The following is an 18772-nucleotide window of genomic DNA, read 5'->3' on the forward strand; positions in this document are numbered from 1 at the left end:
GGATTGCTTGAAGAGTTGATTTGAAATCCTTAGAATTTTATTTCTAGGTCTAGAGTTCACTAAAGAGATTGCGTGTGCATTCACATGCGCCTATACGTGTGATTTATATCACGTGTTCCAAGTACATAAGTGAGTTAATATTACATAATAGCGATCATTTTTGCTTTTTCAGCATAACCCCTATTTTCTAGGAACATCACCCATAACTATGCTGCAAGTCCAGTAAACCCAATAACCTTAACACTGCTGCCCCCACACAAAAGGGGTAAGAAGAACATTTGTTCAATACTAACAACTTTTTTCTCCCTTGCTTTAAGTAGAATTTTTTAAATCTGACATAATTAAGAGCAAAGCCTTTAAATATTTTTGCTGCTATTTTGGTTAGAAAGGAAACTTGGATGTGTCATATGGGTCAAGATGAATGTACTGCTGCTCCTACTCAATGTGTTTCTGAGAACTTAATCAGTATGCAAGTATCCAAAGCATTACTTGAATCAGAATTTGAGAAATCAGCAACCCCTTCACTCTTATCCCTCTTGTCATGCTGAGGAGGCCACCAGTGTTGTGTCCCACGCTAAGAACAGAATATAAATGTGAGTTTGAAGAGTTAATTTGGTGGGTTGGGGGGGGGCTCTTGCCTGGCTGGCAGCTGCTGTTTGAACCATCTCCTCTGCTGGGGCAAGTTGCCTGCAGCAGCTGCTTCCACTTTCCATTTCCCTCTCTATAACGGTAGTGTGGCCTGACAGAATGTACTTGTTACAGAATATCTGTGGGTTTAATGAGGTTGAAACTTGGCAACTCTCTCTCAGAAAAACACTGCCAGGAGTAAACGTTTTTCAGATGGTTTAATGCAGTTAATGAGCATTTTGTATTTTCCAGATAGTAACATTTATTTGTATGAAATGTATTGCCCGTTGTTACTTACAAACTTGTGCAGATTTTTTTAATTGAAGACAGTCTGGTTTGCACCAACTCAGGATTATCTTCAGTCTGCTTTCTTTTAAGTGGTATTTTCTAAAAGGTGATTGGGAAAGATTTGATTGCATCACATATTCTGTGTATAGCTAACCTGCGTCTTGCTCTCGGGTCCGGTAACTGGAGCAATTTAAGTGGGTCAGTCATAAAGAGCCAAATAAAAGTAAATTCTAACTTGGGAACAAGCAACTAGAAAAACAGATGGCTCCAAATATAGTTTATTACCAAGCCCTAAACATGATTATGCAATTTTTTCTTTAAAAATAATGCAACTATAAATCCTGCTGGAAAGCAGTAAGTACTGAATTAACTCCAAACTACTGAGTGTTAGAGCCTTTTGGCTGCTTTCCAAGCTTGGTGTTGCCCTTCATTCACAGGATCAACATTTAATTTCTTAACGGGGAAACCTGAAGAATTCATCCTTTTTGAATGGAAACAGACACGGTGAGCTTGAATGAGTAGCTACAGGCTAAAGCGTCATATTGGAATGGAATGGGAGCTGTGCTTGATGAGATCCTGCTAGGTTGCAGCCAGGATGAATCTCGGGTCTTTCTTTTCAGCGACGCATGAACAATCAAAGGCCCCTTTTTTATCTATTGTTACCAGGGAGGACATCCATTTAAAGTTCAAATTCCAGCAGGCTTGGGAAGAAGGAAAGGAGATAGCAGTAGGCCAGGCTAGGAGATGATAATCAAGCATCAAAAGTGAGCTGAAGACAAGCCAGCACTTTGTCCTCTGACAGGAGAGACCAGGCTGGGGGTACTTAGTTTTGAATGGGGGCTTGAAGTTTTTTGCAATCGTGAATGAAGCACTACTGAGGTGGCAGGCACAGAGAGCATCTGGCGCTTTGCTTTCTTTGCATCAGCAGAGTGGATCACAATGTGAAATTAGGCCCAAAATGGCATTTAATGAAGTGAAGCCTCTGTGTTGCAGGCCTCCCTGTGCTCTGACTGCAAAGGACAATCCAATAGCGTATGATCTGGGGACAGTGAGGAAAGGGAATCTCAGTAAGGATACTATTTTTCCTTTTACAAATGTCATGGGTATAACACATGTCTTAAAGATAGCTGGCCTTCTCATAAGTGTTCAACACCATGTAGTCCTCTATCAGCCCTGAAAAGCAGTACTTAAACTTACAGTACTTTTGTTCTGGAAGTGTGCTCATAAGAGGATAAAGCTTAATATCTGATGCAGATTTACTGTTCCTCTTTGGCAAGTTGCTATAAGTACAAGTAAGAATTCATTGTTGAAATAGCTAATGAGTACCAGACCAGCTGCATTTGACCTTTATGTGAAAAGGAGCTATCCATAAACTCCCATGTAAGCTTGCAGGCAGCTGTGTGGGCTTTTTAAATTAGTCAGTGATAAACAAGTTCATGCCAAGCCTGTTTGGCATGTATCAATTCTTAACTTGATTCATTGAAGGATGAATAAGATTTAGAACATTGGCAATTTAGATTTAGAACATTGTTAGAATAAGATTAATTGACAATGTATCAAGAATCATGGTACAATATGTCAGCTATGAGATTTTCAGTTGATGTTTCCAAGCTTGTACCCAAAGGGCTATGTTGATGATCCTGGTTCTGTCCGTCTGGGGCTGAGGAGGTGGCAGAGAGAATTATTGATTTCTCTCTCCCCCCCCCCCCGAATCTGGGATTAAAGAAGTTATTCAGCAAGTTTCCCTCATTAATATGGAAAACCACTTTCTGATTTCTAAAGTAATTTGGCCAGAATGAAGATCAATTATTAAGATCCTTAGAAACTCGAGAGAAATGAGTTAATTGTACCACTTACTGAGTTAATAATTCAGTGGAATTCTTTAAGTTATGAATGAAGTATTGGGTGTGGTGTGGTATTGCAGTTGTTCATTTCCAGAATGAAAGAGCTTCATTCATTTTGAGGCTGTCTTTTTTTTCGTCTTTTTTTGTACATTAGAAGGTATTCAGTGTAAAACTGTACTGTAGGAGGTGTACTTTACTTGCTTTTGACTGAAGTCACTGTCTGAGCAATTTCTTCAGAAAGTGCAAAAAAACAAAACACAAGCGTTGCAAAGCCTAGAGCTATTATAAAAATACATCCTGTAGGGAAATACCTCACTGAATCAGTTTAACTGTCACGTTGTCTGTCTTTCTGCTAGACTTGCATTGCACAGACCATTTTCTGTTGTACACAGATACTGGCACTTGGGTAAACAGATGTCTCAAATGTACCGGAAGATACTCAGCTTAATTTAGCCTATGCCAGCCTCCTTTATTAGACTTTGATTTCATCCACTGGATTTTTAGAATGGGGAATACTAGTTTATTCATAATTATACATTCCTTTTCTTCAAAATGTACAAACCTGAAAGACACTTTTTTACACCAATAAAAGCTACTCCTTTTAAATATTTGTAACCCATTGATATAGTCAGATTTTACTATTTGAAAGTAACCTAGCTATTTCAAAAAAATAACTCTAAGCATTGGCATTGGCCTTAATCAGATATATCAAAGTGTTTTGAGAATAAACAGAATGAGCTATTTACATTTCTGAGGGTGATTGATAGATAATTCTGTTTGCAGTCATATGTTGCAAACTGGAATGGTGAAAAACTGGCATTCAAATAAGTGACTTCCTACTTTTAAATAAGTTTGCTTTTACTAATAAAATTTGTTTCCTTTTGTTTGAGTTAGGATAATGAAATCACTAAAATGTTCTTTCATGTTGCATTGTTTTCCACAATAAAAGAAAGTAAAGAAATTTCCTGTATTAATGCATGAAATTTGGTAGCATGGACTATTTACAGCCTTTTAAAAACATGAAATATGTGATATTTAACATTTTATGTACAGTCTTTCATCCAAAGACTCCAAAAGTACTTTACAAACCAAAGGGAGGAATCATGGGGTTGGACAGCTGGTGCACAGCACACTGCACTTCAGTAGGTGACTGAGACAAACTCTTGCCATTTAGAGAAATGCCTTAGGAATTCTAATGTTCACTCAAAACAAGCAGGATCTTTATTGTAAAGTCTTACCTAAAAGAGCCTGCCTGCCGTCCTCCTTTCCCCCAGCCCACCATGAACAAGTATGGTATCCATTTGGCTAGCACAAAGGATAAATGACGACTTGCCTTGATTTGTGAACCTTGGCAAGGGAATCTGTATCCAAACATCCTACTCTGTCAGGTGCCAAGCGCCCTCAGCACCCTGTGACTTCTGAACCAAGAAAAGACATCTCCGAACAACATTGTTCTTAACCTCTTTAAAAAGCACAGGTTGACCTGATACTGAAATGCCAGTTTTCAGAGTAGCAGCGTGTCTTTGTGGCTTCATGTTAACTAAGTTGTCTCAGAACAGCCCTTGTCAGAAAGCATTAATATTAGATATAACAGCTATTATATTTTAGTTTATAGATGCTAGATATAGTGAACATACTGGACATGTCCATTGGGCATTTTTCCCTTCACGCAGACAAATGTAACTTGCTCAGTTTAACTTCCCTCTGGAAATAATCAGTAGTCCTGGTGCATCTGTAGTTTGGATTAACAGGCAATAAGAATTCATTTTGAAATGTCCTTTTTTTTTTTTGTAATTTAAGGTGAGCAAAACATTCCTAGCATCTTTGCTTTTTAATGCTTATATATCAAGAATATATAAATCTGATTTTCTTTTTGTACCCAAAAAAAAGTAAAGGGGATGAAATTGCTTCCAGGCTGAGACCTTTTTTTTTTCCAGCTGGGAGTGAATTTTATGGCCTAATTATAAAACCCTTTAACATGCTGGTTATAATAGAATGCCAACACAACCTAATAATGTAAGTGAGGCTGACATCTGTCAGTAACTAATGAGTGCAGTTTGAAGTTTAAAATTCAAAGTTTACTTTTGTAAACTGGTATAAATCTTTCCAACAGATGTATGTCAATTTAATATTCACACCAATGCTAGCTTTACTGGTTTGTTATATACCTCACCCTTCAGTAAACTCTGCAAAAAAGTACAAAATGATAATTTTAATAACGCGTAGGGATGTGAGTCTATGGACTTCTGAGCATGAATGGGATGGTTGCAGCTATGAATGCATGAGACCATTAGTGTTGCTAAATGTGTCAGGTATAGTAGAAGATGCATAGTCCTGCATAAAAGTCAAGATGACAAATGTAAGTGATAAGAAATAATACCATTTGGCAATGTTCATAGACCTAAGGGATCAAATTCTGTCCTCATGTCAGAAGACAAAGGCAATGGATTTACACCAGTGCTAAATAGGGTCCAAATCTGGCACAATGTTCAGTGTGAACATGAAAAACAGTTTTGACAAATTATTTATAAGTTTATAATTTTTTTGTCCTTTTTATTTAGAAATAGTTTGTTAAAGATTCATTAGTGTCCAGTAAAATACTACTTCATTGAAAGTGTCCTCTTAGCGAGCTAGCTATTCTTATATTATGAGCTAAGTTATATTCACTAAAATGTACTGCACTTTGAGGGTGAGAGAAGCGGGGGGGCAGGGGAAATGTGTTGTATGTTCTTTGAAAGTTTTATCTTTCTGAATAGGTAGCCAAAAACATACATAATACAACTCCAGTGAAAAATTATGGCAGTGTTGGTTTTGGATCCAAAAGACCAATACTGTTACCTGCTATAGCTGCAAGCAGTCATTCTCTTGTTGTTGATCAGTATCCATATACTGTTCAGAAATGTCAACCTGAGCAATCTAGAGTGTATTCTTATCTCTGTGTAGAGGGACTTGTCAGCATAACTCCCTCATGCAGAACAATGTGTATATACTCCTTTGTGTCAAGATACCCATTCAAAAAACAAAAACCAAAACACAGATAGACAGGTCAATTTATATGAGTTTTAAAGATACATGTTGTAAGTGTAATGCTAACAATAGTAAGCACTACAAACACTTCCTTTGTATCTGTGAAACTGGAAATATGATCTTCATGAGGTTGCGTCTTAAATGATAAATGTGAAAACTCTCATGCTTGAAGTGAAAGATGTGAATTACTAAATCAGATGGGAGAGGGGCAAACCCCCCAATAAACTTAGAAGGGCGTGGGGGGGGGGATATGAACAGTTTTCCTTATGTGATTTTTGTGACTGAGCAAATGACTGCATAATTTTTCTTTATGCAAAGATGCATAAATTTGTTTGCAACAGAAATCTTTAAAAAAAAAAAAAAAAAGGCCATTTTTCTTCTGTCAGAGCCCGTCATGGTAGGGGTTGTCTCATTTCTAAGTTTACACAGCACTCGGCATAGTTAGGACCCAGTACCAAATATAAATAGTTTAATAACATTCCAGCTTTTTGGCTTGTCCATCATTTTAGGAGCTCTGCAGAAGGTGAAGTCTTTGGTCAGGTGGGGAGCAGTAAAAAGTAGCAGTGGCTATCATGGGCCGCTGTGGGAAGTGGGTCTGCTCTGCATTGCCCTCTTCTGGGCCATATATGGTTCTATGGACACTCCCCACCTTCGTCTGCAAGGTTTGGAGCAGAGTATTCTGTGCCATAAGCTTGATGTCGGTCTCAAAACAATCAAATGACAAAATGGCAACTCAAGACTTGGCCGTGTGTCCGTTTAGACGGGGGGGGGGGGCACAAGGTGGTAAAAGGCAAGCAATTAATTACCATGCTTAGGGCAAGGCCCTGGTATGGGTCTGGGTTAGCCTTGAGGAGCTCTCTTCCAGTCTTACCCAGCTCTGTCCCTGAAACAGCAGGCATGCCTTCTTAACTGGCCTGCTGGTTCTTGATTGGTCAGCATTTTTTTTTCTTGGCCCTTCCAGGCCTCTGGAGGACTGTCTTGGTGGTGGTCCAGTCTGACTGAATTTTCCTTGGGTGGGGAACTGAGGGGCAGAGAAGGCCTGATGTACTCAGTCACACACCTCCCCTGCAGAACAGGCCCACGACTCTGATCTCTTTCCTTCTGCAAGAACATTAGTCCCAGGAAAAGAAGTCCACATTCTAGAGCTGTGAATGTGGCTGGATACCACTGAGTAATGTATTCATGTCCTTCCTCACTTGCAACCATTTAAGGGCTGCATGGTCTGTTACTAGCTCAAAGAAAGCCCTAAAAGATAATATTGTAAGGCCGCTGCAGTCCATTTGATGGCCCAGCATGCTCTTGGTGGTGGAGTATTTTCTCTCCTGTGGCTGCAGCTTCAGGGTTATACACAGTATAGGATATTCCACTCCCTGAATGTTTTTTGACAGTATTGCTCCCGGTCCAACTGTGGAAGTATCCATTTGTAATATAAACATGAGTGAGAAGTCCAAATACTGTCACACAGGCTGTTGACTGAGGTTATCCTTATTGTGGTAGAGGCCTTGTTACACTGAGTTGTCCCCTGGACTGCTTGAGATGCATTGGCTTTCTTGAAGTCTGTCAGTGATGCAGCAAGTGTCATGAAATGGGGCATGAACCTTTGGCACTACGTGGCTAGACCCAGGAAAGCCCACACTTGCTTCTTGGTGGTAACTGGATCTTTGTCAGGGCTTTTGTCTTGTCCTATAGGGGTTGAACCCAGACATTTCGTATGAGATACCAGAGATGGTGGTTTCCAGCATCCCAAACTAGTGGTGTATCTCACCTGTCTGGAAATTCTTCTCCACTTCGCAAAGTAAATAATTTTGTAGTTCGAAGTGGGGAAATTGGGAGTCCTGACTCTCCTGTGCAATGATTCTGTTAATCATCACATGCCAATTGTGTGCCTTTCTAATGGTGTCATCTCGTTCCTGAACCAAATCAAAGGTCCTAGTTGGTGGTTCCATTGATTCACTGTCAAGAAGTGTTGTCCCAAGGTGGCTCTGTTGAGCTGCCAGCTTGCCAGCTGCTAAGGCTGTTCGTTGCCAGGCCTTCCTGGCTCCTTGTTGCTCTTTCCAAGTCATCTTGGGTTGCAGTGGGCCATCACAAAGGTCTCACATGGCATTTGGAAGATGTCAGACAATCAGACTGGAACAGTACCCGGATTCTCTGGGTGACAGAATAGTAGCAAGGAGAAATGTTGTTGTCAGTTCCTTTTAGATTATTTCCCGTGGCAAGTTTGGGACTACTCCAATTGGAAGAGTTCCAGCCTGGTTCCCTATATTCAAATGCACCCAGGCCATAGGGTAGGTATGAGTGGGGACACATGCATTGGGTCATCTTGCAACTCTTCCAGATGCAGTAGAGTCTCACGGACCAGGCTGTAGGGACATTCAGAATCTATTCATCCTTTTTCTGTTTGTCCCCCAAGCACTACTGTAAATGTTCAGCAACACCTTTCATGGCAAGGGCTTACTTGCCGAGAGACAGGTTTCAGGCTATGAACGTTACCCTGGACTAGATCATAACCACCCCCAGAGTGCCTTTCAAAACCTCTTTCACTCCTAGGCCATGTGGCCTCATGCCGTTAGGTCACACCTTTTTGCAAGACTCCACCTTCATTGCCTATGATTGTGGCTTCAAACTGTGTACTTGCCAAACCAACAGTCCACGAGCACCATAGTGACTGTTCCCACCAAAGTAGTGCGATATCCCTGTCATGGTGGAAGAATCCCCACCACGCTTGCATCAGCGTTCCCTTCATCGCCTCCACATAAGAAAGAACAATAATTAACACATGCCTGTTGGGTTTTGGAGCTGACCTGGACAACCATACAGCATAAGGCACCTGGACACCTTGAGAGTAGAGGATGCAATCAATATTCTAGAACTACAAGCAGTTTGAAGGGCTTGTAAAACCTTTCTCCTGTTCATTCAAGGTCACCATGCCCTAAAAATGTCAGACAACATCATGACCTGTTTTCTACATCAACAAACAGGGACGAGTGAGATCTGTCCCCCTGTGTGCAGAAAGGTCAGTCTGTGGAACTCGTCCATTGACCACCAGATTACGCTGTCGGCTGTCTACTTCCCAGGAAAGCAAAACGTGCTAGCAGACAGTCTCATCAGGCGCTTTGCAGTTGATTGTGAGTGGGAGTGCTCCTCAGTGGGACTTGAACTTTGTTCTCTCCGTACTAACTAAGCGTCCTTTTGAACATTTAGCTTCTTGTTCCACATCTCTCCTATATAAGAGGGTTGCATTCCTGATAGCCATCATCTCAGCCAGCAGGGTTGGTGAGCTTGAAGCGTTGATGGCAGATCCTCCTTACACTATAATCCATAAGCACAAAGTTTTTTGTTACGTTGACACCCTAAATTCACCTCCATAGTAGTCTGATTTTTACCTGAACCAGTCTATTCACTTACCTGTGTTCTTCCCAAAACTTCACACGTGCTCAGGAAAAATAAAAAGGTTCCGTTCTCTCAACATTTGGTGAACCTTAGCCTTTTACCTGCAGAGAACAAAAACAATCAGGAAATCCCCTAGATTATTTGTTGCCATAATGGAAAGGGTCAGAGGTCAGCCTGTATCCTCTCAAAGAATCTCAAAATTGATCTCAGGCTCTGTTTTTCTCCATCAGCTGTCTAACCTTCCCATATTCATTGGATAAAAGCTCTTTCCACAAGAGTGCAAGCAACATCTATGGTGTTGCTTCAAGAGGTGCCTCTACTTGATATTTATAAGGCAGCTCTGTAGCACTCAGTTCACACATTTGCTAGACACTATGCCTTGGTACAGTACTTCTCTGCCAGTGCATCTTTTGGAACAGCAGTCCTTTGTTCTGCTCTGCCATCTATGACCTTGCACCTCCTCCTATTTGAGTACTGCTTGTCCAGTCATCCACAGTGAAATGCAGATAGGGACCAGCACTTGAAGCAAAAGAGAAAGTTACTTACCTGGTAATAAATGGAGGGTCTTTGAGATGTGTGGTCCAGATCTGTATTCCACTACCTGCCCACCTTCTCGTCTGCTTCAGATCTTCTCTGAAGAGCTTCTTGTGATGAAGGAACTGGAAAGGTGGTTGGTCTATCCTGCCTTCTATCTCCTTATAGAGTGCATGTGTCACCACAGTGGAATACAGATAGGGACCGCACATCTCGAAGAACCTCAAGTTACTAATAAGTACCATATATACTCGTTCATAAGCCGAATATTTTTGGTAAAAATGTGTCGCATCAAAGAGCGGGGGTCAGCTTATAAATGGGTCTACACCAAAATTTGATGATTTTAAACTCTATAAAATCATTGAATTGAATATCTAATACATTGTCATTTTGTTTACCTGGAGTGTCTTCAGGCATGGAGCCCCTCGGCTCCCTGTGGCCACGGTTTGCCGTTCCCAGGCAATGGGAGCTGCGGGAAGTGGCGCGAACCGCGGCCACAGGGAGTTGAGGGGTTCTGCTCCTGTGAACGCTCCAGGTAAACAAAACGTCCCAACCTGCCAACGGCTTATCCTGACGGGCTGGGAGCCAAAGTTTGCCAACCCCTGAAATATAGGGTTGGCTTATGAAAGGGTCATATAGCTTTTTTTTTTACTATTTTTACCTATCCATCTTGGGGGGTCAGCTTATAAATGAACGGGTTAATGAATGAGTATATATGGTAACTTTCTCTTACAAATCAAAGTGGCAGTTTTATGCCCAAACAATTTTTTATAAGTTTTAAACTTGAGAAAATGCATTTCCATCTGAGTCTTTAATTTTAAGTTTTGAGCCTGGAATGAATCTTCAGATGCTATAAATCACTTTCTTGGAATTTAAATTAACAGAAATGTTAGTAGGTTCCAAACATTCAACACTGCAATGGATAACCTTGTTTGTATTTTTTCCTCTCCTTGTTTTCTGCACTTTATGTGGATGGTTCCACCTTTCTGCTAGACTGTAGGGTCAAAAATGCCTCTTGTATTTGTTTTGTACAGTGCCAACCATTTTGTGAGTGCATCACTGATGATGATATGTTTGAGTCAAAACATTATTCTCCACTGTTGTTAGTGCAACCTCATATGCTTCAATAAATGTGCAGGTGTAAGAGTGGAGAATCAGGCCTCCTGTGTGCATACGGTTTTTGCACGATCATTCTGTTCAATATGGTGTAGCTGTTAAATTAGTATATCTGCTTTTATTTGGTATGAGCTAAAATTGCTTCTACTGTGCATAAAGTAAAAGCTGCAGTGATGGGATGATATGGGATTAAATATTTCTTGAAATGTTTGAAATCATTGGAAAATTCAAAGATCTTTGTAAACACTTTGGGGCACGAATTGCAACCTACTATGTTTTGTCTGTCAGAATAGACAGAAACTGGTACAGAGCCCCAGCATGATGGAGGTCTCTGGGTGCTACCACAACATAAATTACTAATACTTGCATATCTCTGATCTTGATTTTTTTTTAAATGGAAACTTTTTAAAGAATACATTTTGTAGTAATGTGAAATGTATGATAAAAGTGGCTTACGATAATTTATAGGCATCTCAGTTGCATTCATTAGTAATTACCATCATTGTAATTAAGTGCATAAACTACTTCATGAAAGTGGAACACTTTCCCGACACAAGCTTGACTTTTAGAGAGATGCTGGATTCCTTCTGTGGTGGCTTATGGAAATATTGATGTAAAGGTAGTGGGATTCAGTTTGCTTCCCTGTGGAAGTTTGTTCTTAAGGAAAGGCTGACAATTAAAGAACACTTTTTTCCACAGTCCTCGCAAGACAAGATCTGTGCAGTTGAGCACAAGCCTGCTGGGTGTTGTGTAGCTTTATGGCTAAACTTAAATTGTGAGCTTCCTGGGGCCACAATGATATTGTCTAAGTGCTGTATCAATAATTTCTATAATAATTTGTTAAAATGGTGCCTTTCATAGAGAGGAGAGGATAGCTTGGAAAAAGCAGCATTGCCAATTCCAAGCAATCATAAATCAGGCCACAAAATACCATGAGATTAAAAAATAATTGGGGGAGAGCAAGGGGAGTCTCTTAATTTACCTCCTAGTTTTTGAGCCTTTAGAGTTTGTTTTCAAGCTTCCCTCCATTCCAATGAGAGCTAGAAACCAGCTACTTTTTTTAGAATGAAAGTTGAGATTCTCATGTAATCACAATGCTCCAAGAGCAGGGGCTTTAAGAAAAGCACCACATCTTGCAAGATAGTGGTGAGAATTGGCAACACTAAGTACATGTGGGATTTATGAAAAACTATATTTAGCCTTTCGGGGAGAATGGACTGTAACAAACACATTTCTATTATACGCTGTGGGTCTTTAAACATCGCTAAGGACATGGCTAAATTGAATGTGTGTAAAGTCCTGTAGCAAAATGCGCCAGTGAAATCACTTATTAAAACAAAAAACTTCAGAAGTGTATAGTGACTTCCTGTGAAATTTCTGAACCAGAGATTCAGAAGCACATGCACACATCAGCTTGCTTTCAAATTCCTGTGGGCCTAACTTGCTTATTTGGTTTGAAAGCAAGGGTCTAGGGATATTTTTTTATTTCCTTCCCCCAACATTGTTTCCTACACAGAGTTTTAATATTCAGACATTTTATAACCCTACTCCTTCTAAAACTCTCTTTGAGCTTCTTTTCTTTCTTTACACAAAAGAATACTTTTGGCTGATTGAGTTCCATCCATTGCCAACTGTGGGTTCTTTTGTTTTGTTAGTCCAGCATCCTTTATAAAATGAGGACCATTGAGCAAGTACTCACTGACTCCCCACTGAGCATGATTGTGCTTGAAAGGTGTGGTACTGTACTGGTGTAACATGTAAAGCTTTAGTTAGAGGGGTTTGAATGCATTTCAGGATCTACCTTTTTTGCTTTGTGAAAAGTAGTGGGATTGTGCTTGAGATAATAAATCCATCTATTTTTAGTTTGGGGTTGTGACAAGTGGGTGAACAAAGAACTAGCTGAATGAACTTGCTGTTGTGTTGAAACCAGCCAAAAGTTCCCATTCAAGTGGTTTCAGTGAGTATAGCTAACCGGCAATTTTCTGTTTTATGTACACAAACGTGGAAAGACAGCTGTACTTAGTTTTGATTAATCTGTAGTAGTAACTTGAATAAAGCTGACTGGAGGACAATTCAGGGGTTCAAGAATCCCGTTCCAAAAGCATAAATAAGTTTGTTTCCTTGTTTGAAGAGGAGCAGTAACCAGTATCTACCTTAAGACTTAAAGGGCTACCTAGAACATACTTTTTTCCCCTCGGTCTGGAGATAGATTTCAGGAAATGTTTTCACCATTTGAAAGCAATAGGCTACAAGTAGGATTCAAGTATCCTTAATACCATTTCCTTGCTGTATTGCAGTAATTCTCAGCCCGGGGCCCCCTGTGGGGGCTGCAAGCAGGTTTCAGGGGGGGCCGCCAAGCAGGGCCAACATTAGATTTGCTGGGACCCAAGGTAGAAAGCTGAATCCAGGGCCCTGAGTTCCGCCACCTGGGGCTGAAGCCAAAGCAATTTAGCTTTGCAGGGGCCTCTGTGGCATGGGGCCTCAGGCAATTGCCCGGCTTGCTACCAGCTAACACCGTCCCTGGCTTTTATAGGCAGAAAACCAGTTATTGTGGCACAGGTGGGCCTTGGAGTTTTTATAGCACGTTGGGATCCTCAGAAAGAAAAAGGTTGAGAAACCCGGCTGTATTGAATTATTGAAATTTGCTCTTTTAAAATCAGGTGTCAATATGAATGAACCCCCATATTCCCTCTTCATATACAGGATATAAAAATGTTTGTTTTCAGTAACTGTATGTATATAGATTGCTATGGATCAATTAAGGACCTGAGAGTGAATCATAGAAATTTCATATAGATATGTAAAAATACACATGATCTGCTTATAAGTATCAACATAAGAAACAGAAATTTGATGAGAGCTCTTCAGCCTCGCAGACAAAGATAAGATCTGAGGGCTGGAAGTTGAAGCTAGACCAATTCATACTAGAAATAAGAGGCAGAAATTTGCAACAGTGATGATGATTAACCACTGGAGCAATTTACCAAGAGTTATTCTCAATCTACCGATGAAAAGCCCTAGATAAGAGACTAGTTGTTATCATCGTCACTGGAAATCTTTAAATAAAAATTGATGTTTTTCCCAGAGATGCTCTAGTTCAGCCACAGCTATCGGACTTGAAGCAGGAATTAATTCATGGAATTCCTATGAGCTGTCTTATGCAAGAGGTTAGCCTAAAAGATTACAATGGTCCCTTCTGGCTTTAAAACCTGTGACTCTATAAAACAATGTGGAGAGAGAATCTTTTTGTATCGGAGAGCACTCCACCTCCGAATTCTAATAACATTGCTGTTCAACCAGTGTAACGTTGTTGACTGCGGCAGAGTTATGCCAGACTTACTCCAGCCAGAGAAAAATGAATCAAGCCCACTGTACAAATAATGGTAGCAATTAGAAGCCTACTCTTGAAGATTTGTTCCATGGTAGCAATATGATTTGGTGCAGGTTGCTGTGAGATACAGTAATAGAAGTTCAGTGGTCTCTACTGTGCAGCAAAATCTCATTGAGGTCCTGTATAAGAGTACAAAGTCAGTGAAGCATGTTCATCGTAGTAGTACTATAATCCACTGACTTTCATCCAAGTTGTGCTGTAAAATCATTCTAACATCTCACATATTATCTGATTTCTACTCCCCCCCACATGCCCCAATTGAATACGCCGGACCCTTCCTAGAACGTGCGTTTGTATAGCACGAATTCGCATATAACGTGGTTGCGGCCATGGATCCCAAATTTAATTACTTTAATTGCAATTCATTTTAACACGGTCCCCACGTTAACACAGTACCGTGCATGGATCCCAAATCCCACTTTCTAACGAGGGTCCGGTGTGCTTTAATCCCTGAATGTGCTGGATTCAAGTTATGCATATCTAGGAAGTGACGTGAATTAGAGTAGTGAGCAGGGGGTTGAATGTGAGGGGAGCACCCAAGTTCAGTGATTTATATGGTCTTGGGAAAGTCACTTCCCCTCTGTGCCTCTTTCCCTACTTGTAAAATGAGGAAAGAATATCTACCTTCCTTCCTCAGTGGTGGTGCGAGGGCTAGTTAGTAAATGTCTGGAAAGCTCTTTACATATGTAAAGTTCTTTCTAAAAGGCATCCTGTGCCAGACACTGGTAACATAATGACTGTGTGTACAGTGAGAAAGAAATTGTATAAAATTCTCAACGAGGAATTAGCATAATATACTGTATAATATTGATGATTACTCATCAGTGAATAGATTGATGTTTTAAAAACCGGGTTTTTAATGAAGAATGAAAGCTGAACTGTAAAAACACTGAAAATTTAGAGGGGTCCTTAGTCTTTGTCCATGTGGATCCAACTTATGGTGTGTGTGCATGCCTCATGCATGGGAGATCAGAACCTTTCGACACCAGTGCTCTTTGGGGCCATATCTGTGCGCATTTCCCCCCTCTCTTGTTCTGCATCCCTCCCCCTACGTGAGGGTGTATGGGGCAGAGCAGCTTCTACCACCTCTCACTTCACTAGAGCTCAGCAACCTGTGTGCAATCCCCCGAAGTACCCTTCATAGAATCAATCTAGAATCATTCAGTTACTTTGCTTAGCTTACTGACCAACTTTCTTTGCTGCTCCTTCTTTAAAATGTATTTTTTCTTCTACTTGGTGCTGAGGTGCCTTTCCATCTTAAGACCAAGACTAAACCCCTCCAGGTTCAAGCCAGGCCTTTCATGTGATGGACTCTCTCTTAACTGAGGGACACAATCAGTGTCTACTCTCTTTGGGAGAGAGCAGTGTGCTGCTGATTTTTACTTAAACCAAATCATTAGCCTCTTATTCTCTTTCCCCAAGCACCACTTAAGCCTGGGATAAACCAAGTTCTTTAGTTTAGATACTTCCAGAGCCTGCCTTTATTATTTAGGTTGAGTAAAGCCATTCAGGAAATCAATGTTTGTGACATTAAGGAAGACTGTAAAAGATTAGATCATCCTTCCCAGAGATTCAAATGGATCACTCAGTACGTTATCTTCTAGTAACTAGTAGATATGGCCTTCCCTCAGTCATCAGGGCCCACTCAGCTAGAGACCAGGCAACCTCCTCAGCATGTCTAAGAAATATTTCTGTATGGGTCATCTGCACTTGGAGCTCCGCTCATGTCTTTACCAAACATCGTGTCCTGGATTTGATGACTAGATCAGATGCCAAATTGGGAACAGTGGTTCAGAAATCCTTATTTGGCTAGCAGTAGCTAGGACATCAGACTCTCATATTAAGCTGGAAATTGCTAGCTAGTCATAAGTGAGATCTATGTGAACAAAACATCTGAGAACTGCAGTTACTGCACAGTAAATAACTTATTTATTTCCCAAATGGATCCCATTTGCAGAGTTGCTGTAAATTCTCTCCTTAACCACTTTCCCTAAACATTTGAAGGGGTGGGCAGGATGTACGTCTTTTCTATTGCTTTTGGTTAATATATTTTTTTTTAATTACAGACTTTAAAAAATTCAAAGAGTCTTTGCTCCCTTGATTATGAAGAAGATGATGATGACGATGACGACGACGACGACACACAAATGAAGACAATTGTGTCATCCCCATGTGATTCACATGACTTTATGAACATCACCACCCCTGGTTCCAGTCCAGTGAAAGAGCAACTGGATGAAGTAAGGCATCATGGGCCATGCCAAGTTGGCTTCAGTGTAAGGGATTATAAGAAGGCAGCTGCAGTGTGTGAAAGTGATGAGGACACAAGTGATTGTGAAAGCACTGAAGAGGGCATCTTTCCGCTAGACTGCGGGGACTTGGATCTAGAGCAGATTGAAAACAACTGAGGCTCAAAGTTATGTACTAGAATCAGAGTTGTTCTAAATTTAAAATGATTAGTGGATTACCTTTGCAATGCATAATCCATGTCCCTGAATCTCTGTATTGCCTGTTTTGGGCCTGTGTTAGAAGAAATGTTTCAGGTGAGGGGAAAAAAAGAACCATTGTTACCTGTTTATAGTCTATTGATCAGTATATGAACAACAGCAAAAGACAACTGGAGGTTAAATGTTATTTTGAACATTAAGGAGTAACTTTGATTACAAATTTCCTAACAGATATTTTGCATTTTTATGGCTTTTACAGTTCTGGAGAAAGCATCTCTATTTTGAAATGAATTTTCAGAAGGGCATTCTATAAAACTAAATCTGTCTACAGTGATTCTGGTGTGGGTATATGTTCCATTTGTTAAAGAGCTTAATGTGAAAAGTGAGTTGCATAAGTAAACTAGTCATAAACGATTGGATATCTGGAGATCTGAACACTTAAGTATCTGGTTGACAACTGGTCCAAAATACTTAACTGTCTCCTTATACAGTGAGTGGTTATAAAACTTCATAACATGTACAAATGGTTTTTCTTACATTCAAGACTTTTTGATCAAAATGTAGTAGTGACCTTAAAGGTTAACATTTTTCCATGATTTTACTACTTGAATTGTTTTCCAGCCAGAAGCAATGCTAATTTAGGTGGGTTAAAAGTGCAAGTAGATGCCCACCTTCTTGGTCATTATTATGTTTTCTGTGGTTCAAAAGAATGTACAAGAGCACTTGAACTTTTAAACAGGGACTTTGTAATGATCAATTCCCTAGGAGGTGATCCCTTCAGCAATACTAGAAGGAAACTAGTCCTTGAATTAAATAAAATGACATTTTGCTTTGCATTTGCATGTGTTTATGAATTTTATTGGTTGATCTATGAAGTCTTTGGCAGATACTGTAGCGTGGCATCTCTTTAACATGGGGGAAGTAGTTTTAGATTCTTATCTATCCAGAATATTTTTGTGGGGTTTCATAGGGTAATGAAGTGTCTTTTCACCACTCTCTTTAAAATGTAATACTATATCGTTGCTGACCATTACAACAGCACAATTAATAATGTGGTTAAAGTGAAGGAATTTTCCACAAACAAGGAGGATTAGTTTGGGGACACTTAAATTAGATGGAGTTGGGGAAGGTAGAAATTAGTTGTGGAATAGTTCAGGGACTGGATGGTGTAGGACTGATTTTAAATAAAGCTGAATCCACTGCGGTTTCTGCAGCAGTGCCAATCCATTTCAATGGAGATTTCAGTCCCTTCTGCTAGAGGTTGTTTTAAGCAGCCTTAGTGGTATACGGGAAAATGAGTACATGAGTGAATGTGGTGGGGGAAAGAACACTGACACAGAGCCTAATCCTGTGCGTCATTGAGTGCCACAGCACTCCACAGGATTGGGTTCCAAATAGCTAACCCACTGAGATGTCTAGGGTGTCTATACAAAATGAAAGAAGCATGGGTAATCAAGAAGTGAAAGTCACTTTGTATACACAATGCATGCCAAATGACAACCTTGCTGCTCTAGCAAATGTGGGTGCGTAAAAAAAAAAAATTAAAACAAATACAGGTTTAGAAAGCTGTAATGTATACAGGAAAGGACCTGTTTTTGCACATTGTTGTACAAAGAAAGTGAAATCTTGCGCCCATGAAGCGTGCTGCACACAATGGAGGAATACACACACACACACACACACACACACACACACACACACCATTTCAAAGAACCGCAGCTACTCAAAAGTAATTGTTTTTTGAAGTACCAGGATACGGTGCCTTAAGAGCATCCAATCTCCCTGGAAATGTAGAGGATGTGCCAGTGGAATAGTAAGCCACAGTTAGGGTCCCAGAAATGCCTTGGTTGAAAATCAGGTACTAGTGGTTGCAGTATAACCATGTTCTCCGTTTTTTTGTTTTTTTTTAAATGGAGCAATAAAGGCAAGTAAATTTGAATTCACTTTTGCAGAGTGATAGCCACGGGCAGTAGGATGGCTGGAATCACTTAAAATCTAATAAAAAGAAAAGGAGGACTTGTGGCACCTTAGAGACTAACCAATTTATTTGAGCATAAGCTTTCGTGAGCTACAGCTCACTTCATCGTATGCATTCAGTGGAAAATACT

General features: G+C 40.2%; 1 protein-coding gene across 11 annotated transcripts in view; it reads left to right on the forward strand.

Moving 5' to 3' along the window:
• FAM53A (family with sequence similarity 53 member A) overlaps positions 1-17500 on the forward strand; it is a 95213-nt gene extending 77713 nt beyond the window's left edge. For all 11 annotated transcript variants that reach the window (XM_043512666.1, XM_038400869.2, XM_043512662.1 and 8 more), the window contains one exon: positions 16284-17500. In XM_043512666.1, the coding sequence (XP_043368601.1) occupies positions 16284-16625 (342 nt within the window). In that variant the 3' untranslated portion in view covers positions 16626-17500. The remainder of the gene's footprint in view (positions 1-16283) is intronic.
• The last annotated feature ends 1272 nt before the right edge of the window (positions 17501-18772 follow it).

This window comes from Dermochelys coriacea, chromosome 4 (genome assembly GCF_009764565.3).
Source record: "Dermochelys coriacea isolate rDerCor1 chromosome 4, rDerCor1.pri.v4, whole genome shotgun sequence".
Lineage (NCBI taxonomy): Eukaryota > Metazoa > Chordata > Testudines > Dermochelyidae > Dermochelys > Dermochelys coriacea.